This window comes from Anthonomus grandis, chromosome 7 (assembly GCF_022605725.1).
Source record: "Anthonomus grandis grandis chromosome 7, icAntGran1.3, whole genome shotgun sequence".
Lineage (NCBI taxonomy): Eukaryota > Metazoa > Arthropoda > Insecta > Coleoptera > Curculionidae > Anthonomus > Anthonomus grandis.
Window position 1 is genome coordinate 27,240,257 of NC_065552.1, and position 24,930 is coordinate 27,265,186.

General features: G+C 32.1%; 4 protein-coding genes across 9 annotated transcripts in view; 3 read left to right on the forward strand and 1 right to left on the reverse strand.

Annotated features, from left to right (window-relative positions):
- Positions 1-1,533: 1,533 nt before the first annotated feature.
- LOC126738742 (1,5-anhydro-D-fructose reductase-like) lies at positions 1,534-6,297 on the forward strand. The gene is made up of 6 exons (XM_050444178.1): positions 1,534-1,895; positions 1,974-2,141; positions 4,651-4,767; positions 5,277-5,468; positions 5,683-5,889; positions 5,945-6,297. The coding sequence occupies exons 1-6, from the start codon at positions 1,824-1,826 to the stop codon at positions 6,137-6,139; spliced, it is 951 nt and encodes a 316-aa protein (XP_050300135.1). The 5' UTR covers positions 1,534-1,823; the 3' UTR covers positions 6,140-6,297.
- A 4,167-nt stretch (positions 6,298-10,464) lies between these two features.
- LOC126738730 (testis-specific serine/threonine-protein kinase 1-like) lies at positions 10,465-12,994 on the reverse strand. The gene is made up of 6 exons (XM_050444167.1): positions 12,800-12,994; positions 12,487-12,752; positions 12,071-12,351; positions 11,032-11,170; positions 10,734-10,905; positions 10,465-10,666 (listed from the first exon to the last, which is right to left on the reverse strand). The coding sequence occupies exons 1-6, from the start codon at positions 12,885-12,887 to the stop codon at positions 10,530-10,532; spliced, it is 1,083 nt and encodes a 360-aa protein (XP_050300124.1). The 5' UTR covers positions 12,888-12,994; the 3' UTR covers positions 10,465-10,529.
- A 3,497-nt stretch (positions 12,995-16,491) lies between these two features.
- On the forward strand, positions 16,492-18,012 carry LOC126738731 (uncharacterized). The gene is made up of 5 exons (XM_050444168.1): positions 16,492-16,780; positions 17,133-17,304; positions 17,402-17,495; positions 17,558-17,734; positions 17,796-18,012. Exons 1-5 carry the CDS (start codon positions 16,707-16,709, stop codon positions 17,948-17,950), a joined length of 672 nt encoding a protein of 223 aa, XP_050300125.1. The 5' UTR covers positions 16,492-16,706; the 3' UTR covers positions 17,951-18,012.
- A 2,735-nt stretch (positions 18,013-20,747) lies between these two features.
- LOC126738425 (ral GTPase-activating protein subunit beta) overlaps positions 20,748-24,930 on the forward strand; it is a 35,262-nt gene continuing 31,079 nt past the window's right edge. For 5 of the 6 annotated variants that reach the window (XM_050443758.1, XM_050443760.1, XM_050443761.1 and 2 more), the window contains exons 1-4: positions 20,748-20,942; positions 23,973-24,179; positions 24,266-24,485; positions 24,656-24,870. In XM_050443758.1, the coding sequence (XP_050299715.1) occupies positions 20,907-20,942; positions 23,973-24,179; positions 24,266-24,485; positions 24,656-24,870 (678 nt within the window). In that variant the 5' untranslated portion in view covers positions 20,748-20,906. The remainder of the gene's footprint in view (positions 20,943-23,972; positions 24,180-24,265; positions 24,486-24,655; positions 24,871-24,930) is intronic. The other variant, XM_050443759.1, reaches the window with a different exon arrangement.

Sequence of the window (24,930 nt, forward strand, 5' to 3'; positions counted from 1 at the left end):
AATTAAACACGTTAAAAAATACACGTTTTTTATTTAAAAAAATATGGATATCTCCAAAACTAAAAATATTTTACTACATTTTTTTTTTCGTTATTACTTATTATTACTCATCACCTATCATTTCCCAAGTTTATGCGCATAGGTTGAAAATCACCCTGTATAACTTAGCACACAATTATGACAAAATGGGTCTTCTGTACGTAAAAAAGAAAATTGACATTGAGAATTCTATCAAGTGTATACAGGTGGACATTCAAACCGCATATTTCTGAATATTCAACAATTTCTATGGCCTGGATTAATTAGTGGCTAATTGTACTTTTATGTATATTTTAAAACGGTGAAAGTTGATGTAAGAATGAAAAGTGCCGAATATAAAAGTTGTAGTTACATATTGCAAAATTCTATGACTAAACGCCACTTTTAGCATAAAGTAAAAAAAAAAAATTGTTTTTTATTTCCGTAAAAATTATGGTTTTATTCCATACCCACTACTTGGCTGGATTTAGATCTTGTATTTATACCCAGTAATTACTTTCTTTGTATTTGTTATATAAAAAAATAAATATTTGTAAAATTATTATGGTCTTTTGATTGGTTAAAATAACTCAATTTAATTAGTTTAAATGGAGAGTTTTGCAACATCGCTTAAATCTTAGATCAATTAAAATGTTTATTAATAAAAAAAGTTTTTTCCAAATCCTTTGGATAACCGTTTATATTTTATAATATCTAACCATTCAATAATTTTTTTCCAAAAAACTTTTGTTTGTAGAGGTTTGCAACCATTTAAAATCAGTTTAAATATTTATTCTTATTTACGTGAAAAAGTTTTATTCGAATACTTTGGAAGTTATAACCGTTTATATTTTTATACATCTAACAATTCAATAATTTTTTACGAAAAAACTTTTGTTTCTAGAGGTTTACAACCACTTGAAATGGATTAAGATATTTATTATTAATTACATAAAAAAGTTTCATTCGAATCCTTTGGGAGTTTTGGAAGTCACAGCCTTTAATTTTTTTTTGTAGGTACATCTATTAATTCAATAATTTTTTATCAAAAAGTTTTTGCTTGTAGAGGTTTGCAGCCATCTAAAATCAGTTTAGATATTTATTATCTTTTATTTTATTTTTATTAGAAAAAAGTTTTATCCAAATCCTTTGGGAGTTAAAAGCCTTTTTCATTTCTTTAACATTTGACTTTTTAATTAATTTTCACAACGAAACCTTAGTTTGTAGAGGTTCGAGACCACCGTAAGTCGATTAAGGTATTCATTGTTAATATCTGGACAAAAAATTATTAAAATCCCTTGGGAATTTCAGGAGATACGGGCATTATATTAATTAAATAACAGGGAGCGCGGACTATAAATTGGTCGCTGGCAACCGACATATGCTGAGTTCTCGATTTTGATCGCTGGATATCGATCGGACGCTAGCATCACACACATGGCCTAGACTGGATGCCGAAATAAATAAAAACAGCTGTTTGATATTTTTATTTCTTTCAAAATAACTGAAAATGTTATGCTATGTATTTTCTGTGGTTTAGCAATTAATTTATGCAATTTACATTTTTCTCACAAACCTCTAGGTGTTTTCAGTTTTTATTTTGCAGTCCATATTACTAAGCTGTGGGAAGTCCCTTTTTATTATCTAAAATATTATATTGAAGCCGTCAATGAATTTTAACTTGAAAGAGTTGATTACCACTCAGTGTTGATAAGATAACCTATTTTTTTTTTTTTTGACAGAATAAGTTTTACATAATTTACAGAATTTTCACATACACACAAAGTACAGTAAATAAAACTGAAATGCCAGTCCCAAAGACTTTTACTCTAAACAATGGAATTGAATTCCCCACTGTGGGCTTGGGAACTTACAGGGTAAAGTATTTAAACTAGGATTCATTTTATCCCCAAATGCATTAACTTCTTATTAATAAGCTCCTAATTTCTTGATAGTCGAAACCAGGTGAAGTGGAAGAAGCAGTAAAAACAGCCATAGATGCAGGCTACAGACACTTTGACTGTGCCTGGTTTTATGGCAATGAACATGAGATTGGCCAGGCAATACATTCAAAAATATGCAGTGGGGTAATTAAAAGAAAAGATGTGTTTATTGGCAGTAAGGTAAGTCTATTTTGGTTATTTTTAGGTCTTAAGTTTGTGCTATCTATTTATGGTTTTAAATATATTCAGTTGTAAAAGCCAAAGATTTTATTTGCTGATTAAAATCCAGATCTGTTGTGTTGGAACTCAATGTTTATTTAAGTATTCTTTAACTTATTATCTAATTTCTACTATAAGAAATTGTGATCTCTTTATACAGTAAAAAGAACCTTAGTACTATAGTTTCTTTTTTCCACAGGTAAATAATTAAAAGTAGTGGACGCTTTTGATACTGGTTTATGCAGAGCAACATATTTGTTTTAACATGATTTAAGTAAATATTGTTACATTGTCGAGTATTAATTTCATGCACAGGTTTAAAAAAGATGAATGTGATGTTACTCTTAAGCTGATGGTTATTAATTTTCAAATTATACTTAATGGTTGAAGGTTGAACACCAAGTTTTTTATTAGCCTTGTAATATATATTAAATAATGTTTTAATTATATGATTTTGGAGGGTTTGAATTTTGCTAAAATTAGTTGTACATCCTACACCCCATACAGAAGTTAAACACTTATATATTGACAAAAAATTTGAATTATAAATTTGCATTATAACTAAGAAAATCTCTACATCTTACAATAGCTTATGTAATAGGTATATCTAACTTTTAATGTACTCAATATGATACTTCCAGTTTAACTATTCATCTAAAATATAATTTAGATACTTGATTGTTTCCACTTTTTTCAGTTTACAGGTATTTATTAAAATATAATTGCCTAAAATGGATTTTTTTTTTGCTTAAAAATGATATACTGGGTCTTATCTACTTTTAATGTTTCAATCATTTATAATAATATCACAGAATTCATCAAAGTTTTTTCTATAAACCAACATCTTATCATCACCAAAGCAAAATACATGCCTTCAAACCCACCAACCTTAGACTGAAAAATAATGAGTATAACATTTTTTGTGGACAGTTTGTCTATTAGGAAACATCCTTTTAGATTCAAGGCACAAACAAAGGCTAAAAAAATGGAAATTGTAGGAATATAGGGAAAGAAATTAAATAGTACACTAAAATCAATTCGAATTTAACAATTTGTCTAGTCTCTTAAGGAATTTTTGGAGGAGAGGTATTTATTCATTCCCCATTTGGTCATTATACAAGATATTGGGTTTGTCAATATAATAAGATTCTATTCTAGACTAATTATCCCTAAATATCTCTAATAATAGATAGCATTTAAATTTAAAAAAAAATTAGCTCCTAACAGAAACACTAAAATAGAAATAAAGAACTAAACATAAACACACTGAACTTATAAATTTAGGAGATACCTGTGAAGAATTTATTAAGTGTATAAAATTAACAGATTCAAAGAGAGCCCAATAGGCGATTATTGCTGCAGTTAAACTATGGTTTGATTAAAATTACTTCAAAATATATTGAAATTTTCTTCTCACAAAAGATTAATATTTATTGTACTCGAACAAAATCTTAACCCTTTCACTATTACACTAATTGTAGCCAAAAAAAGAGATTGATTTTTTCCATAATTTAAAACTAAATTATTTAGCCAAGATAACTATTTCTATTCAGTTCCACCCTTTCTTCATACTTATATCTAATGTTTCATGCGAGTACGCAAGACAGTTCCTAAGTTCCAAATATTTCAAAGTGTAATTTTATACCATCTTTTTATGCCATAAAATTATAATTTGTTGAGTAAAATGTTATTAAAAGAAACAATCCCTGCCCTAAAAATAGCCATACAATTTTGTATTGTAAATGAAATCAGGTTGTTTTAGTAAAATTGATGATTAGCCTTCACTTACAATTATTGTAAATACTGCTTTTTTCGTGCATTCATTGTATGCAGTCTTTTAAATAGTGCATTTATTAATTTAAAAAAACTTTTTCGATTCGATTTCTCGATTTATTGCCTAGAGAAGAAGTGAAAAACCATTGATATTTATTCCAGGCTTTGTGCCTAATTTTTAACTCTATTACTTCAATGACCATAGGGTGAGTTGTTGAGTAAAGGAATGTCTTTCTTTGTATATTTTTTGCAAATATCTCTACAATCAATCTCTTTGCGTATTCCAATAAATGGCCTTATTTCAATACATAAAACATTGATAGTCATTATTAGGTATTCAAGGCAGTTATATAAAATCTAAGTTATTTGAATCTAGTCTTAAAAATTTTGGTTAATAATAAAATTTCACATTGTGTAGTAGCTTGCAAAAGAATATGATGGTCTGGGCTCATAGTGTGTAAGTCTAGTCTATTCACATGAATGTCAAGAGAATGATTTGAAAAATAACATTTTTAAATAATGATTTATTTCTGTGCATAAAAAGTTCATTCGAAAATGTGTAGCTTGGTCACAGTGAGCAAACTGCTGCCAATGTGGTATGAAGATATCTATATATTATTCATACCATAATATTCTAGTTTCCTCTAAAGAATTTTCATTAGACACTGTTAATATAATTTATTTTTATCTTTTTCAGCTCTGGAACAATTTTCACGCAAGATCTGCCGTTGTGCCAAAACTAAAAGAAAGCTTGGAAGCTTTCCGGTTGGATTACTTGGATCTCTACTTGGTCCACTGGCCAATGGGATTTAAGGTAAATAATTTTCTCTTTCAAAACATGATTATTTCTTATTAATTCATTGGCCTCATACTAACATCCTGTTGAACTCGCCACTATATACAATATGCGCTATATTTAATCGGATCTGTCTCATGTGTGATATAAATTTCTCTCCGGTTCATGTGATTGTCGATATCTTGGTGGATCATTACTCTTGGGATTAAGACCCATGTGTTTAAGTTATAGTTAGTAGGTATATTGCAGTTAATCTAATTTAATTTTGTTGAATATGTGATTATCTTGTTAAACTTTTATAATTGGGTTTTTATATCATATTAATAGTTATTTATTCTAATTTTTTGGATAACTTTTGAGATTGTGACTTTACTTTACTTTTTTCTTTTCTTTTCATTCTTTTAGGTTTGTTTGTGTGTGTTTTTTTAACTATATTTTTCATTGTTTTGCAACTGTTTCCTGTTATTGGGCAAGTTGCCTGTTGGAAATAAAGGCTTATTATTATTATTATTATTATTAAAATTAAGGAGGATGCGCCTCTGGCACCAAAAGAAAATGTTCAAGAGGCCTTCAGCGATGTGGATTATCTGGAAACGTGGCAAGGAATGGAAGACGCTTATAAATTAGGCTTAGTAAAGTCGATTGGCTTGTCCAATTTTAATGCCGAGCAAGTGGACAGAATTTGTAAAAATTGCACTATTACCCCAACAATAAATCAGGTATAATATGATAATTGGATGATAACTTAATGTTTATTTTTCCTATATATTTTTATAAGCAAAATTAATAATAACTATAATAGCTAAAAAAAATATTAAAACTTCATATGTTATTCTCTTTATTAAAATCAAAATATTTTGGTTACCAAAAAAAAATCTTAATTAAAAATCAATTTTGCAAAATTGTAATTGCTAAAAATAATTTTTCTGCTAGGTCGAGTGTAACCCCAATATAAACCAAAAAAAGCTGATCAAATTTTGTCGCGAAAGAGGAGTTCTACTTATGGGTTTCTGTCCGCTAGGTAGAAGCGAATACTCTGGCAGGCCCGGGTTTCCAGAACCGACTATCTATGATCCGAAAGTACAGGAAATTGGTAAAAAATATAATAAAACCGGAGCCCAAGTTGTATTGAATTATGAGGTAAAATGTAGAGTTCATATAACAGATTTTTTGTATGTCAATAATTACGTTTTAGGTAAACAATCTGGGAATTTTCGTGATTCCAAAATCAGTCACTCCAAGTCGGATAAAGGAGAATATCGATATTTTCGATTTTGAATTAAATGATGAGGAAGTTGCTTATTTGGACTCGTGCGACAAAAACAAACGAGTGTGTCCTGCAAACGATTGGAAAGATCATAAATATTTCAGCTTTAATGCTGAGTTTTGATTTATATGTTCGTGATTAGATATTAAATTTATGATACGAAACTAATTAAATGTACTAGATTATACCTACATAATTTTTGTATATTTTAAAGTGTTTATAATTATTTTGGTGTCTGTGAACGGGGTACTACAACTATTAAATCTATAATAATGAAAACATATTATGCATTATTATTCGATATTGGCGTGGATTCAATTGGCAAAATCTAAAACAGGAAAAATGTTGGAAACGGATAATTTATATATTTTTTTAATTGAAGAACTCGTTTACCTTGCAGTGAAGGAGTAAGTATTCTCCTTCTCAATGCCGAATATCTTTGTTCCAACCAACATCTATAAATTGTCGTTTTACTATGTTCTGTCCTAAACCGTTTTTACAATAATTTAGCAATATATTTATATATTAATTTATATTTAGCAATATATTTGTTTTTTCATTATTTGGCTATACATATATAATAAGAAAAATATTTTTTTGATAAAACAAAAAAAGGTGATGAGTAATTTAGAATCTAAGACTTATGCTTAATTAAGGCATTTATAAATATTTTTCGTTAATATCTTTTACGAAAAAGTGGTCAAGCCAGGATTTTGATTTTGCATAACATCAATCAATCCATTATGCCGTAAATCCATATAGTCAAGTATCCGTTTATAATCCTCAATAGTGTCATAGTGTTTTTCGATTTAAAACACTCGATTCACAAAATTAGTCAATTGATTTATTACACACGTTTACAATACTAGAAACATTTATTTGCATTGTACTTATTTATTTCGATTTCAAAGTTGCGGCAATATTCCGATTCGAACTGGCCTCCTAGTAGCAAAGGCTCCTTATATACACGGTGACAATTTGAAAACGAGCAGCATTTAATATTGAAAAATATACATTTGCTGCACTTCCAACAGGACGGCGCACCTCCGCATTATGTACGGCCAGTAAGATTTGTAGAATAGGACTCGTAGAATGGCCACCTAGGTCGCCAGATCTGACAACGCTGGATTTTTTATGTGGTTACTTAAAATCCGTTGTATTTAAAAATAAACCAGATTTAAATCAACAGTTACAACAAAGAATTGTACAGGATTTTAGAAGTATTTCACCTGAAACTCTTCAAATCGTCCGCGAATAATTTGAATACCGTCTGTACTTGTGCTTGGAGAAGAATGGAACCCATTTTGCGCAATTCATAGAGTAATAATAAAGGTAAGGTTTCTAGTATTTCATTACATATCATAATTTTCAAGAAGTTATACACACACATAAAATGCATTTTACTCATTTGTGAGGTTAGTCAGTACTTTGGAAAAAAAAATTATTGCAGTTTATGTAGAATTCTATAAGGAACACAAAAATTGTAAAAGAAATAGGGCTTTTTAAAATTTTAGGGGTAGGTGCACTGGGGGTTAGGGGGTTGAAAGTAATATGACAACAAATGCCTCAAATATTGTCCCCCTTGATATGTAAATTGACGTGTTTCGGCTAATTTTCATACTATCATTGGTAGAGCCAATATTAATTGCTGTTTGTTTTCAAATTGTAGCCCGGTATTAGAGCTAGACCATTTTTTCCGACTTCCGCGTCATCTTCACCCGGTCAACACGTGGTCGTTCTTTGTCCTTTCCTATCCTTCGGATTGAAGAAAGGTGTTCGACTAAAAATATTCACCCTTGTGGCGAGTCCAGAAATTCGAGATGCAGTTGTCCAATATCCACACAAATCAGTGCGAAACATGCTGCGGTTTTTAGTTACATAAATCTAGTGTTTGTCGCATCTTGAAGAAAGACCTGAATCTATATCCTTTTACAATTCAGATCGTGCAAGAATTAAAGGAAACAGATTATCCTATACTATTGATGTTGGCCAACTAAATGTTAGAAGGATTTAATAACGTTAACAGAATTTTCTTCCGGGATGAGGCTAAATAGTCATTATTGCCAGAAGAAAGTTAGCGAAAAAAACATCAATCTACATTACATAACCCTAAAGTTACTGTTTGGGCAGCAATTTCTTCTAGAGGCATAATAGGCCCATACTTTTTTGAAGGTAACAGCGGACAAATAGTAACGGTTAATTCTGTTCAATGCAGCAATGATCCATGAATTCTCTAGCTAAATTTTTAATGGCTTTAATAAGCCGTTGCAGCAAGATGGGGCTAACTGGCACATATCAAATACGGAAATTGAATCTGTAAGAGCCCTATTCCCAAATAAACTGATATAGAAAAGAGGCGATATTAATTGGCTCCGAAGAAGTCCTGACTTTGCTCCAAACAATTTTTTTTGTAACGCTTTCTTAGAAGTCTAGTTTATAACAACGGCCAAAAAAATTTGATTCAGCTTAAAAGTCGAATTCAGCAAAAAATTAAAGCTATTACTTCTCCAATTATGCACAAGTGTAATGAATGGTCTAAGGCATCGCTTAAAAGAATGCCAGCGGCGAAATGGGCGACATCTCAAGGATGTTAATTTTCACTAAATGTACTTTTTATATTTTAAATAAAGTTTGTTTCTAAAATAAATGATTGCTTAGCAAAATTTGAAACAAAAGTGCAAAACTTTGGTCTTTGGCATTGACATCATATGTGACCTTCACAGATCGTTGAATGGAAATGCGTGCCGTGCCGTCTAATTGCGAATATAATCCACTAGTCCTCGTTTTATTAATCCTAAACGTCTTACAGATGTTCTGGAGCAAGTTGAATGAAATATTTCGCTCTTGGTTTTAATGAGGTTCCAAAGGTACACCAAATCGGCAGATCCATTCTTTTACTAAATTGTCGACGACAGAATAGGATTCCTGGTTTGGTAGAGAACATTTGCAGAATTAGTCCTTATTCCCAGATGATCCCTAGATGTCCTTATTCTCACCTTCTTATTCAGGAAGCAAATCGGCAACGTCAATAGCAATCCTTTCAAAGGAACTTTCCATTTTGTACTGGCGCATCAAACCCTTCTGCTTGCCTCTGCGGCCCATTACTTGCCGCACATACAACATGGTTCCAGATTTCCTGCACCAGTCCTTTACGGCTGCCGTATTATTAATCCAGTAAAATCTTTCCCTCACTTTTCCCAGGATCTTTGTTACTCCAAGATGTTCTCCTGACATACTGGCATTGATTGCATTTACCCCCGAAATCCAATATTTAAGCACTACGATTTGCCTCGTTTCCTCTTTGCCGTCGTGGATAACTAATTTCCGCCGCAAGAATCAATCTTCTAAGATTAGGGAGTTCCATTGTGCCCAAGTCATATTTCGTACTATGGAGACTTAAAAATTGGGAGAATTCTTAACAACTTCTTCCCAAGTTGGCTCGTTTATTCCCTTCGTTTATTCAGATTTTTGGACTATCTGGTTGTCGCGATCTTCCTTTTGGCCTCTTACGGTAAATAAGTAAGCATCTTTCTTCTTTTCCCTATGACAATGCTTGCAGGCCTCCGGAAAGGCATCTTGTCACTTGATCCTCTGGATTTTTAGATTAAAGGAGCAATTTTAAAGCTACATATTGGCATGCACATATTTACTTTTTCAAGTGTTGCGTGTTATTGCTCAACGAATTTCTGTATTAAGAAACGGTGGAAGTGGAAATATTTTTAAGTTATCAAGTCTTGTAGCTACTACGAAATAATAGATTGCATTTCCCAACAATTACGTACTCGTTTTCATAATTTTCCCCAATTGAATTTTTTAGTTTTACTAGATACTTCAAAATTGAATGATTTGATTAAGAATTTTCCCGAAACGTGTTTTGAATGTTTGTTAAAGATGCATCCACATATTTTTGAAAAGGACCAATTAAAAAATGAACTTGAGTGTGTTGTACAGGGATGAACAATTTCCAAATCTAGATGTTGTTCTACAAATGTGACTGTAAATTATCATACAAAGAATTTAAAATAATCTTTTCAGAAAAATACAAACTACTTTGTCTAGTGTTAACCATTCCCGCAACAAGTGCCAGTAGAAAGAATTTTTTGAGCACCTTATGAGTTTGTCAATAATGGCTATTGAGAAGGGAATTCTACACAATATGAAGTGCTGATCCCCAGTTTTATGAGGATATAATAAATACATTTGCAAATTTAAAAGACAGGCGAATGCTTTAATATGTACAAAGTGAACAAAAAAAAAATAAAATATAAAAAAAGATTCGGAATAAAAAATTTTTTGTTGTTAGTTTGTTATGTTGTACTTGATCATAAAGTTTATCGTTAACGTTATTTGTTATGTTTTTTGTTTAATTTTTTTATGGTTATAGTACGGCTATTGGCGATGACCTCCATAAGAAAAGTTCAACGAATCATCGAATAATACCTCTGGTATATAAAATATATATATATATATATTAGTATATAACAAATCAAAACAAATAAACGCATTTAATAAATTATTCCTCTGCAACAGTAAGCGTGCTCTGAATGTCGATTTTGGGTAAATGCTCTTCATGTGTTGTGGGCTTTAGCACTTTCATGTCGTCCATTTCTCCTTTAGACCTCACTGATTCCTTGGCTTTTCTGGTCAAACCTATAGAAATAAGAAACAGAATGTTTGAAGAAAATTATAAAATTTAAAACATTTTATAATGCGGCACCGTCCATATACTGCCGCCTTTCTGTAATCGCTTGGGATAAAGCATTTTCTTCGGCTTTGCTGAGAACCTTAAATCTCGGATCAAGGGCGATCCAGTCCGAATCGACCACCCGATCTATGTTCCATCGTTTACTGGAATCTGGCTCTAATAAGTGGCTTACTAGTTGTTTCACCTCAAAAATTAATTAAATTGTAGAATCAAGTTCATCAAATAATTAAGGCACGTGACGTGTTCCAAAAAACAATATACTATCATTTAATTATTCTGAAAATAAATTAAAATAAGTTTAAGTGCATACTTGTTCGCTTAATTGATCGACCACTTTTGACCGAAATTTCCAACGTCTATTGACTTGTTGCTCGTGCAGACGTTTTACGTTAGTGTCATCGAAAGGCATAGCTTTGTTAATGCATACATAGATTATCACTCCTACAGACCTAAAATGTACAAATTTCATCTGTACCACATAAGACTGAGGAACAGCTGAATTAGCAGAGGCCGACCACAATCGCATCCCTCACCGAGCCCTCTGTATCCGCTCCATTATAATAATTGCAGATATTTGAGCACACACACATCGTTCTGTTTAAGTGTTTGATATTTTAGAATAAATTATATTAAGAAACTAATTATCAAACATTTACAGGGTGGTTCATTGAAAACCCTATAACTGCCAAAGAATTTTTTTCGAATAAATCCAGAAAGACGGGGTGAATTTTTTGTTAAGGGGACAACTTTTGACCCAAATTAAGGAAGGCGTCATCTGCTAATTTGAGATAATTTTTAATAGGAATAGTGGTCGAAAAAGGATTGTTTTTTCGCTATACGCTCTTTTTTTTAAGTCGATCATATTGCGTAGAAGATGTAAAATTTCAGGTTGTTCGAGTCACCCAGCATGACCTACCCACAATTGTGTCACGAGGTCTAACAACTAAGTGTACAGATGTTTCGTGGGGACGGCAGATTTCTTAAAGCGAACATTTCCGGATTTATATGAAATACTACTAAAGCATTCTGTAATTTTTTTTCTCAAAATAATTAGAAAATGAAGGTTGTGCATACTTTAAATCCTATTGATACCATTGGTCTGACCAACAGTTGTATTAAAAACCGGAAAAGTGGTCGGGAATATTGTGTGTAATAATATTTTTTATTATGGTGGTTTTTGGTATACCAAATTTTCTGACGACCTATTAAATTGAATGGATCGACCTTCTAGATGCAGACTTATAACCGTCACGAGTTTTCGTAGTTTTCTGCCATTCTGCCATCACATAATCACCCTGCTTGACATTTAGGTTGGGGAAAAAACTGAAAGTCTAGGTCCTAGTGCTTACCACACGTCGGCCATTTTCGGATAATAGGGCATGCCCCTAAGCACCTCCGGCGCCGCATAGCTAAGAGAGCCGCAGTAAGTGCTGCTCAGCTGTTGTTTTCCATTATTGTCCATTACAAAACGAGCAAATCCAAAGTCCGCCAATTTTAAATTGTAATTAGCAGTAATCAGGCAATTTTCGCATTTCAAATCTCTGTGGGAGATGTCCATTATATGCAGGTATTGAACTGCCAAGGCAAGCTGTCTGATCCAGACACGCGCTTGTGCTTCTGATACTGGACCCTAAAAGGCAGCGTAAAATGGCGATTTTGTATCTTTTTTTCAAGAGTTTTTCTGTTATAAGTTAATGCCGTTGGATCAAAAATGTTATTTTTTATATTTCTGAAAACAAATAATAACAAGAGATGGGTATTCTACCTTTTTTAATACATATTCTAGCAAATCTCCATTTTCTGCATTTCGCATGAAAACGAAATATTTAGTTTTTCTTTGAAATATGCTATGAATATGAATTACATGAGGGTGATTTAACCTGACCAGAATATCGAGTTCTCTTGGCAGAAACTTTTTTACAAAATCCTTGGGAGCCTTTGACACATCCACGACTTTACATGCTAAATATCTGTTTTGTTTTTCATCAGTAGTTGAGAAAAATTCTGCTAGGTATACGTTGGCATAAGATCCTTAAAAGAAATTTTTAGATTACGTCTGTTTTTATTAAAAATAATACCTTCTCCTAATTTTTTTAATAAACGATAACCCCTGGCAGCTAGAGTTTGTTCTTCAGATGACCTTAATAGGACTTCTTTATTGGCCATCGTCCAAATTACAAGAATTTATCCATGTTTTTTTGTATAGAAATTTTTCACTTCAAATTTTTCATTTTTTTCCACATTTTAGCCAAAACTTATTACTGACAGTACTTGTCATACTGACGATAAAGAAACATAGAGTTTGTTCGCTTTATAGATGTAAGTTTGGGTTCATTCTGGTTGAGCTAATATGAGATTAAATTATATAAAAACGTGCCGGTTTTTTAAAATGAGAAGTGATCTAGGTTCTATGCATTTAATTACGCCTGCGTAATAGAGTAATTAATAATCCAATTATACGATATAAGAATTAGATTTACTCCTTTTCAGACAGTTTTACTGAATACTCTTTGTCCAGTCTTTAACAACTTTCTATATACTCATCAAATTACAGATTTACCAGTGCAGTATAGTACAAACTGTATATTGAAAAACAAAAAAAATTGGCCGCATACCGATTTTTCGTTAGTTGATTATACATGTATATAGGTGTTGCTCGTACTAAATCTGAAGTTTCATCATCCTAGGAAAGGGGCATTTTTTTTAGGGGATGAATGTGGTTGGTCATGGGTTGATGCTATACCCTAAGACCTACAGCTTTGATCTTATATTTAAAATTTTTAGAAATATTAGAGCTGCATTTTACTTCACGGAGCCAAGTCTCAAGTAGGGATGAAAAAAGGATAGACCAAAAAAAATTTATTCAATAAGTTGTCAAAAAATTTTTATACAATTTTCATTCAAATGGCAAAGTTGTAGTTCTTGCAAAGACACGTCTATGAATTATATATTGACTATCAAAAAAAATTATTACATATTCCAATTTTTTTTAATTAAAAAAATGTTTATTTTGATATAACTCGAAACAAGTACGATCAGGTTCAGCAAAGATATTTTCCAATTATAAAATGTAGCTTTAATTATAAGCTTTTTTATCTCAAATATGATGATATAAAAAACAGTATCAAAAGTATATCTTATATCAAGTTTAGAATCTTATACATTAATAAATGATTAATTTATTAATTCTTAAATATTTTATAAAATTTTAATTAATTAAACAGCATTAAATTGATTTTGTAAATTAATTATTCAATGATATTTTTGAATTCACGTTGATGAAAGATCATTACGATTATTTCCTCTTTTGTGGTGGTTTCGTTTTGATTGAACTTAGTGTAGCACAAGTGTCAGTGGAAGAATCCATCATGTGCTTTTTTATAGTTTTCCACATTTATAATGTCTCTCATATGCCTAAATATTTATAATCTCTCAAATGCCCAAATACATAAAGGGCATTTGATGTATTTCAATATTCTCGTCGTCTTCTGCATTGTCAATAAGAATAGGTATGTTACAAGTGTTGCCGCTACAGTGCTAACAAATTACTGTGCATTTTAGTCCACTTTTGACGCAAGTGCAATCCTATTGCAACCCTTTTTTCATTGACATGCAACAAGCTTCATTAGAGTAGGTGGATGCCTTTTTTGTTCTTGTCGGTGTAGTGGTAACGTTACACATTGCCCACTCCCATTCTGTCGCCTTTGGTACCATGCGAAGTCATGTTTGGGCCTGATGATAAGCCCGGAATGAATGTTGCCTAGCCGCTTCTAATGTTGATAGGAGTGAAGCTAGATGAACTGTATTTTTCCGGGCTGATATAGCGATTTTAATGTATCTGAGAGAATTCAAATTTCGCCGATATTTTATCTAAAATGTTTCTTGTATAACACGATTAAAAAACGTTCTCCTGCTTCAGCAATGCTCTCATGATCAGAGACAGCCTGTTTGAAAAGTAGAATTGCATCGCCGCCGCTTAATGCGTGCATAAAAAGGATGTTCTTTCGAAGGACGTCTGAATACTTAAAGCTTTGAGGAGCATATATTATATGTTCGTCAACTTTTCCACGTCCAGGTTTTCTAAGGTAAATGTTTTTGCAGTTAGAACGACAAGAAAGTCGATATCGTCACCATTCATGATAACTGATTCATGGTTTATAGACTGTGCAATTGTGTTGTTATCAATCTCAATCTAACAAACCTCTTCCTCAGCATGGCAAACCTTGTACTGTGATTTTTATAGTGATTTAATTAATAGCTCAAGAAATCGTTTTTTGTTCGCCTCATTAGCTAAAAAATTATCTTTTGTAGTAGTAAACGGAGTATTTTCAGTGAGAAAATCGACAAACCGTGTTTTTTTGGAACGTCGTATTCTCCTAGCATACTTAGTGGTGTTTATCGAGCCTCTATCGGGGTACCCATCAAATACCACGATTGCTCCAGTGCCGTAGATTTTTTTAATATAATCCATATAAGAAAAGAGAATGATTTTTGGTTGGTGTAAATGCAAACATATCGTAAAATTCTCGCCCAATAGTCAAGATGTTGCCGCTGCTGAAGATTAAGAATGGCTTTCTATCAACGTCAACTCAAAAATAGTTGTTCTCAGTGATTGCTTTTAAATAATCAACAAAGAAATTAATGATTCATTGTTTTTTTGGCGTTCTAAATTTTTATAGAGCGAAGAATTAATTATACTGTAATAATATTATACTTGATCGACTCCTATTTGAAAGAGCTTAGACTTTGCGATTTGAATCTCTTTCGACAACAATTTTGCCTGAATGATAAATCAAAAGAACTCTTTATCGAATTGGTTCACCCACTTTTTCATATCATATTTTTTTAGATAGGAGAGTCAAATTAACAAAAATAAAGCTTATAATTGAAGCTGCAATTCATACATTTAGAACATTGTTGCTGAATGGGTATTAAGTTATACCAAAATAACTTTTTTTCAATTAAAAAAAATTGAGTGTTAAATTTTTTTTTTGATAGTCGACTTATCAGTAGTCGCGTCTTTTAAAGAGGTACAACTTTACCATTTGAACGAATATTGGATGGATTTTTTCCTGACATGTTATTACCTTAAATCCATCCCTACGACTTTGACCTCGTGCAGCTCTAATTTTTCTGAAAATCTTAAACATATGATAAAAGCTTGTTTTACGGTATAGCACCAATCTGCGACCAACCCCAATCAACCCCTAAAAAAATAGAACGACCTAGAATAGATCACACCTAGAATGACGCAATCTATATAATCAGCTGTCAAACAATCAGCCTTCGGGCAATTTTTTCGGTTACACCTTTTTTGTCTACCGTTTAAGATTACAAGTTTAACTATTTTTGCTTAATATCTGGTGTAGGTAAAATAGTAGAGAATTCTTGTCCCTTATAAAATAGTGTAATGGCCAAATGTGACAGGTACCTTTTACGCAGAATAAGTCAAATTCTGGCAGCTGAGGAATCCATCGCAATGCATTTTTTACAAGCAGTATTAACTGCATGTGTTCTTCCCTGCAACATACTTCTTTATAATCAAATCTTCACTGTGATTATTTGTACTACTTTTAAAATGCATTTTAAAAGTGGTACAATGCATTTCAAAAATTAGTTTGGTAGACGATCCTTACAGCTAATAATATATATAATATACATAACACTTCAGCGTTCTACGCATGTGTGGTCTACAGTTACGATACAATAACAACCAATCAAATGTAAATTTTTAAACAACAGGTATCTATCACCTTTGATAAGATACCTTTGAAAAAACACCTTCTGTCAAACAAACGTCCGCCAAAATGGATTTACAAGACTTTGTGGTACGATTTTTCATCTCGTCCCTGTACTATTTGGGACTAAAGCAACTGATCAAAATTTTGTATAGAAAATATTGCGAAATAAAGCCCATGGTTCGACGATAAAAGTACCACAAGGGTGGAGAAAATTTGGGGCTAAATTTCAGTTTTAGGGGTCAAAATGGTTGCCGATACATTTTTAACCTCAAATAGGGAAAATTATAAGTGGCCGTATCCTAAGCCGTTAATATCGAGGTAAGTGAATTTTAAAACATGATCTTTTAAGACAGGTATCCAAGAGCTCGTTAAATACTATTTTTTCAAATGTAATATGTAGAGTTGCTATTCCTAATTATTTAAAAATAATTTTCTGTAACAAGCTCATAAAAATATGGGCTTTGTTACATCTGAAGCGCAGCGAAAGCAGTAGATTCTTATTAGGTCAAATAAAAATTATCTGCGGATTGTTAGTTTTAATTACTTATATCCCTTGAAGGTGGCGAAGCATAAATCGCGAACACAAACCCTCCTAAACCTCCTCAATTTGTTCGAGTACCAAATTCAGTATTTCTTTTCTCAGTATGTAATTCAATTTGTTTTATTTTAGTCCATCCCAACCACCAATAAAAACAAAACCAAACAACTGCTATGTTGCGAAATTGGTGGAACCTTATTGTCACTGCGACTTTCATTTATACGAACCGGAAATGGGTCGGTACATGAAATTAGCAAATAAGGAGAAAGCTCTGTACGAAGAATTGGATATACTAAAGCAAAGGGTAAGTGTCTCTCGCCATAACATAATTTTATTTTTGACGCCACAATTATAAGGGTGCGTCCTAGCGAATAATGTAATAAAAACATAATTTTTCTTAGATGGCTGTTTTAGTAAGCGACATCCTAGATCATCCATGTGACACTGACGATGAAAAGATGAAGACTATATATGAGACCGACTACGTCAAACGAGGTTTGACAGAGATATATTACAATTTACATAAACTTATTTATATTTATACAATTTCGTTCTAGGTTTAAATTTGGTGCAATACAGAAAACTAATGCCAGCAATAGATTCTCCCGTGGGAATCCCTGTGAAAAGTGAAACCATCGGATTAGGAAGGGGGTACAGAGACGTAACCAGATTCCGCTATTCGGAAATTCAGAAACCGTTTATCGACGTTTGCGCACCTGTATCTTTCACGCGAAGTACTCTCTAGAATTATTTCTATTAAATTCGATATTTAATTTATGTTTTTTATCCCATTAGCTCCAACACTAGTAGACGAATGGTTTGCTCCTAGAACTGGCCACACCGAATATCAAGATTCGTACAGTAAAGTTGGTTTAAATATTTTGAAAAGCAGTCAACAATATGCGGAACCACTGCCGTCTTCTAGAAGGAAACCTGATAGTAGATGCTAATAAAATAAATAAACCGTCATTTGTTCAGTGATTAATATATTTCAAAATTTTCCGTGTTTAAATATTGTTTCTTTTCTAAATTATATAATTTTTTCAACAGGGTAATAACCCCCACTTTAATATTTTTTAGTTTACCATCGTTTCGTGATCTCGATACGCGTACTCACTAAACAAAATCTCTTCTGCGGAAAAACCTCATCTATTCCCCTAGAAAAGTGTAAGTCCTTAGAAACATAATGCGTTAGAGCATATTTTAAGCTGGAGTAGTAAACAGGTCTCGCTGCAAATCCGACTGTCAAATTCGACTCTGATTGGATTGGCAGCTCAGTGTTTTCGTGGATTGCATACTGAATGGCCAGTCGGTTAAAGTGAATGACTCGAGCGATTTTTGTATTCTGTAAAGAAAATCGTTGACGGCTTCCAGCCGTGGATATCCATCCTGATATGGCCCATATGAGGATGTTTGTGCTTCGGTGACAGACCCTTCCGTCTCTTAGGGTCAAAAATCTCATGGCAGACGGAGTTAACTTCTTACCACTATTCGAGCCGGAGACTCTTCAGTGCTTTCATGGATGACCGATCGATAAGCCAGCAGGAGCAAACGAAGATAGTTATCCTCAATGTCTTTGTTGAGTAGAGGCTACTTTGGCCTAAGACTATTCTGACTGCGGATGTAATGCAGTAGTCCTCGTTTTCTTGAATCTAAGAATCTTACAGATGTTCTAAAACAAGCTAAATTCATGTCATTCAATTTCGTCTATGGTCATAATGAAGCTCTAAAGGTACATCAAATCGACATCCATTCTTTTATTATTGCGTCAGTGATAGTAGAGGCTTTTTGGCTTGGTAGAGGGTACGCCTCAATCCATTTGCTGAAATAGTCCATCACGACCACGATGTAATTATTCTCTGCTTTTGATTCGGAAAACGGACCAACAATGTTCATGTCGCTTCATTCTGGCATCAAAGTTTCCTGCAGAATTAGCACCGGAACACTGTAATTCCTCTCACGATCTAAATCAACTTTCTCATCGTCTAACTTAACTTCCTGCTTAAAGCTTAACCCGAATCTCTTGATGTCCATTATGTCCGGCATGATGAACACATCATCCTCAATCTAAGCCACTATCTCAGGATACTCGAACGTGGGTTTTCCGATGGTAAACGTGACGTTTGTTTCACCATTTGCTCAATCTCTTGCCGTTGTTCGTCACTTGACGCCATTTTGATTTCCGAAACTTAGATGCAGATTTACTATATCGGGCCTTAAAATTATCTTTGTCTGGAGATTCCATCCACATACGCGTCAAAGAAAAAACTATGGTATAGGCCTGCAGCGAGGAGACCTAAGCACTATTTAATAGTGCTTGCTGAATACATATCGACGATCGCTTCTTCGCATCGACCTCCTTTATTTTTCCGGATTGGATCGTGTGGAACTAGTGCCTTCTGAACAGTGTCTTTTTATGTAACCTGGCTTTGCCACATTTCCAATACTCCAACTTCCGGTCCTGGCTAAACCTTTCATAATTCTTTCCTGGACATCTCGATATGCCAGTCAAACTAAATGTGCAATATCACCTTCAAATTCTTGCAAGGACTCTCCTGACTTGTGACCGATTTTTTAACTGCGTGTGGTAGACATGTCTAGGTGTGACTGGCCATAACGCATCGCCAAATGCCTTACTAGAGGGTCATAGACTTTTTGCCCTTCGGGAATCAGTCTTTGCAGGATGGCAGCAGCATCTCCTCACGGCGCCTTCGCGTTGTCAATATCGTTGCACTACATTCATTTAACGTTGAACAGTGACTTCATTAAGAGTATCTTATTATATTTTGTAAAAAAATACTTGATATTTTATTAAAGGGAAACAGTTGAATTGTTTTGTGCCTGTAAAAATAAGTTTTTATTATTTACAAATTTACTAAAGTAAATCTTTGCCACATAAGCATTTGGAATCAAAGATTGCATCAGAGTTGTTGTCTATAGTTCCACGGAATGCTACTTCTAGCCTTTTAATGTTCTACGATGGCCCAACAAATGATAATCGCCTAACCTTTTTGAGCATACTACTTCGTGCTCATTTTTCCGAGTCCAATTTTAAACAATGGAAAAATTGTGTTTTCTATGTAATGGAAAAGAAGATTATTCTGAAAATAGTAGTTCTTAAAAAATTATTTTGATTTCTTTTTTCATCAATTCCATTCCGAGTTTCACAAATTTCCATTCTTTGCACTAGTTTTTGGAAAATATCTTCGAGTCTTGGAACATTTGTTCCCATTTTTTTAAAAATATCTATAACAGTTTAATCGTCCATACCCAATTTCTCTTTAACACTTCTACTTGATCAAGTGGAATCCCCTTCTAAGATTCTACAAGGCATTTCTTTCAGTCTTTCTTGCTCTTGGACCCTTTCGAAAGAGAGTTTTTGCACCTTAGTGTGGAATTTATGATAGTCTTGAAGAGAAAACGATTTCTCAAAATTCAAAACCACATTTTAATATACACACAATACCTACAATACGTAAATTGTTTTTTCGAATCAGTCTATTTTCATATGGAATTCGAAACAAATCCGTACTACGTACTGCCGAATTACTTCCATAAAACCATTTAATAGTTTGAACTTTCGCAAAAATAATAGCGCTTTAAAATTCAACACTGCAGTGTGCAGTCACACACCAAAATGATAGAAGATATCTCTCCTCCTTGTAGTCTTCTTGCTACATGTCAGTGTTAGTGTTAATGTCACTGTCAAAGTCATTACCGTCAAAATCATATGTTTATTCCATTTTTTTTTGACGTTTGCAAATCGATAACAATCAAAAACAATACACAATGCAGTTTGTAATAAAATAATTATGCATAATTAACAATCCCGATAATTATTATTAATTCAAGAGGAGTACCAGCTATTATTTTGTTCCGTTATCTCACGTCTATAAAAGCGCGCCTATGAATTTGGGACTGTTTAATCGTATGAACCTCAAGGTAAGGTTTAAAGCTAGGAGTATTCTATTTTTTTTTAGAGATTTTGATATTAGCTTTTTAGGATGGACAATTTGTGCGATTTACAATGCAACACAATACAGGAGAAAGCTATTTTTTATAGGTTAATTGAATAAGGTTCTTCTCTATTATTTATTAGTCTTGCACAGGAAGAAACAGTCCAGTTGTAAGACCTGCATATATATATTTTTTTTAAATTAAGGCCTGTATCTGTGTGTATTTAATAGCGACAGGGTATTATTTCACTATTTAGGAATTTACTGCATACCTAGTACTTTTCATAAATCTCACACAGGTAGCAACATTTGTCACCAATGGCAATAAGTCATTTTGGTCATGCACATAGGATAAATAATTATTTTCACTTGTGCTTTTTTCTCTGGGGTATCAAAAAAAGACTGATATATGCTGCTTTTTTCTTATCCTTATTTATTATCTATTTCAGAGACATGCGGAGTTAATTCAGTAAAGTAAATGTCATGAATATAATAATTTTACATAAATGTAAAAATCTTATTTAAATCTAATTATCTTAAAGTGAGGTAAATTTAGCAAATCTAAAAGCTATATTGCAGTGCAAACTTATATATTGCAAAAATCAAATATCACACACCAATTTATATTCAGCACAGTAAAAAACAAACTATAGGTCTATAAACCATTCAGTACAGCTTCCATCTAAAAGTCTTAATAGCCTGTGTGATAACACTAGATTCTCCAGTTCCTATGCACTTTTCATTAGGGAATGTAAGATACAACTGAATATTTGTAAAAAAATAAATTATATGTCTACATTATTGTAGTATTTAAGTACAACTATTCTACAGCCAGAGTTATCACAGCACTGACTTGACATTTAAGAAGTTGTTAATTATTATTATAATGAATATAATCAATAATTCTTTCTAATTCTTTTTTTTTTAATTTGGTTAAAAAAAAAAGAAAATAATAAAAGAAATCTATATGAGTTAATCAAAGAAATGATTGTAAAAATATAGTAATTGAGAGAGTTTTATAAATTAAAATCTTTTTTGCCAGTTGCAGTTTTTATGATTTTACACTATGTTGTTTACATAATAAATGTTCCAAAAAAACAAAAAAAACTATTCGGAAATAATTAAATATCTACAGAGGCAGTAAATAAACATTGACTTTTCTAAAACTCTCACACAGATATAAGGATTAAATTTTTGACAATTTTTGTCAGAATCCTATTTAGAATAAGCCAAACCCTATTGTTTAAACTCAACATAAGAATATTAACTTTATCAGTAGATTCAACAAGCGTTTAATATGTCTAAGAAAATCTTGGTAAACTTAAAACCCATCAATTATTTTACTAATATAAGAAAAGAAAAAAAAATTAAAATCAATAATACTGCAGTCATTCTGTCAATTAAGCTATTTAATTGTCTTTTCAAGAGAGTAAATGCCTTGGCATTTAATAGGATCTAAGCTCTTAATGTGACAGCTCTTGCTCTTGTGATTGTTAGCTAGAAAATAGAGTTTTTTATTTAAAACAGTGATTCAGAAAAAATTTATCACAACTGCACTGCACAAATTTCATGATGGCCATATAAATCAAAAGTTTTTTTAAGGGTTTCCTAAAATTTTTGTATATGGTACCATCTTAAGTGATTTAGGAATATGATTAGGTATTTTTTACCTTTGTATATTATCAGTATTTCTACTTTTAAAAATTAATAGTGAGAGGTCATCAGTATGAGGAGGGATGGAAGGGCTTATAGAACATTTTGCAAATTTTGTGTTGCCTGTTAGCAAAAAAGTGCTTGTTTTTCATCAATCTTCTGCCATACAGCTTACTGTAGAGCAACTAGAAGACAGTGACTTGCGTACTTCCACAATATGAGATAATGGATAATGAAGATTACAAAGAAATACTCTTTTTAATAATTTTTACTGTATTAATTAACATAAAACTAATAATCATAAAACTTTTTTTATTTTAATAATTGGCATAATTATAAAAAGAAATGCCCTTAGCATCTTTTATAAGAATATTGTCAGAAACATTTCAGAAATTATTGAACTATACCAAGAATTATAGTATATTATTATATAGTATAGAATTATAAAATATGTATAGACTTAATTACTCACTCAACTTAATTAACTAAATAACTCAACTCATTATCAATACATTTGTGGTGCAGCCAGTAAGGAACACTGTAGCCCTTGTTCAAAAACCAAGGCATTTTAACTCTATGTGGATTAATTGTTCTCGAAACCATGACAATGATTTATCAATATCAATACAGGTTTCAGCCTAATGATATCATTTATATGATTAGAAATGCCTTAAAGCTACAGTTACCCATACCTCATTTAACATTGGTAAAAATTTATCACAATTTTATCATAATAAATTAATTTTATTATGATAAAATTGTGATAAGAAGAAGTTTTTAATGTTCTTACTATTCTTTATTTCAAGTTTTTATACATTTACATTTATACACTGTTTATATACTTATGTTTTTTATATTATATTTTACCCCATTATATTTTAATTTCATGTTTTCTTTTTGAACTAGGATAATTTATATTAGCTTTGTCAAGAAGATCCATATCTTATGATAATAAAACTTTTTTTGACTTAGACTTTGACTAAAAAACGAATTACACTTATGAATTATTATATTGAGTCATATTATATTACTGTATTATATTAAGTAGCTTTTGTATTTCATGAAAATCTTTCAAAATGTCTCTTCAAACTCAGAGGTCTTCTTTTGTATCTAAAGAAAGACCATTCAATCCATGACATCACATAAAAAAATTTGTTCATCTTGCTTCTAAAGTTCATTGTGATTTCTTGGGATAATATTTTTTTTACGTCTCTTGGACAATTAATCTCTTATATATTTCAATGAAATTATATATATATTTCATTTAAATATAGACATTATATAAAATTTACTCTTGTTCAGTCTTAATGAAAATGTGTTCTATGAAATACCTTCCCTCTTACAAATTTATTGTATTTAATAGGAAAGCAGCGAAAACAAAGGGATGTACGCAGAATGGACGTCCCTGAGTCTAGCAGTGCAGGAGGGAGAGCAAGAGGGACAAAGTGTCTTGGAAAAATTTGATTTGTCAGTCAGCAAGGAAATTACTTTGGGTTTAGTAAAGCAATTGGCTAGTAATCTTGGCATAGCACAAGCAGCGGAACCTAGCATACTTACCACAGATCGGGAGGTAAGAAATATGAATAATGCTATTGTTTTGTAAAAAGTTACTAATGAAACAAAATGAGTTTTGCTAGAATTACTGTAAATTTAAAGGTACAATGGTCAATGGAAGTGCTCTGCTTTGGACTATCCCTTCCCCTGGCTGAACATGAGGCAATCAAAGACTGTGTGAATGTCTACTGCGAATGGTTAACTGCTTTACTGCCAGAACCCAAAATCTGTGTACCAAAACCAATAATTTCAGATCCGAATGTTTATTCAAGAAAAATTGTCTCACATCTACATTACTTGTTTGTTCCCAGAAAAGGAGAAGGTAAAATTCTTTTATAATTTTTGATATGATTATATGTATAAAGCCTTCAATTTAACTGTGTAAACTTGTTTCAAGACTGGCCTTTTTTGTATATGGAGTTGGGTATGATATTTTTTATTTATTTAAACCTATATTTGAATTTTTTACTAAAATAGTTAAATACTGTATAGGACCTGATATAATCCACCGCCAAGCAGTGCTCTGCCACAGAGTTTTGCGCACTCTCCAAGAAATAACGCATAAATCAAAAATCTTGGATAAGGACACATGGGAGGCACTTTTACTCTTCCTATTGGCTATAAATGACATTTTATTGGCTCCGCCTACAGTTAAAGATGATGTGGCAGACCAGTTATGTGAAAGAGTGCTAAGTGTGCTTTTTGAGGTAAACTTTTAATCTTTATATTATTTATATTCTTACAAAAGCCTAGAAAGTTAAATATTT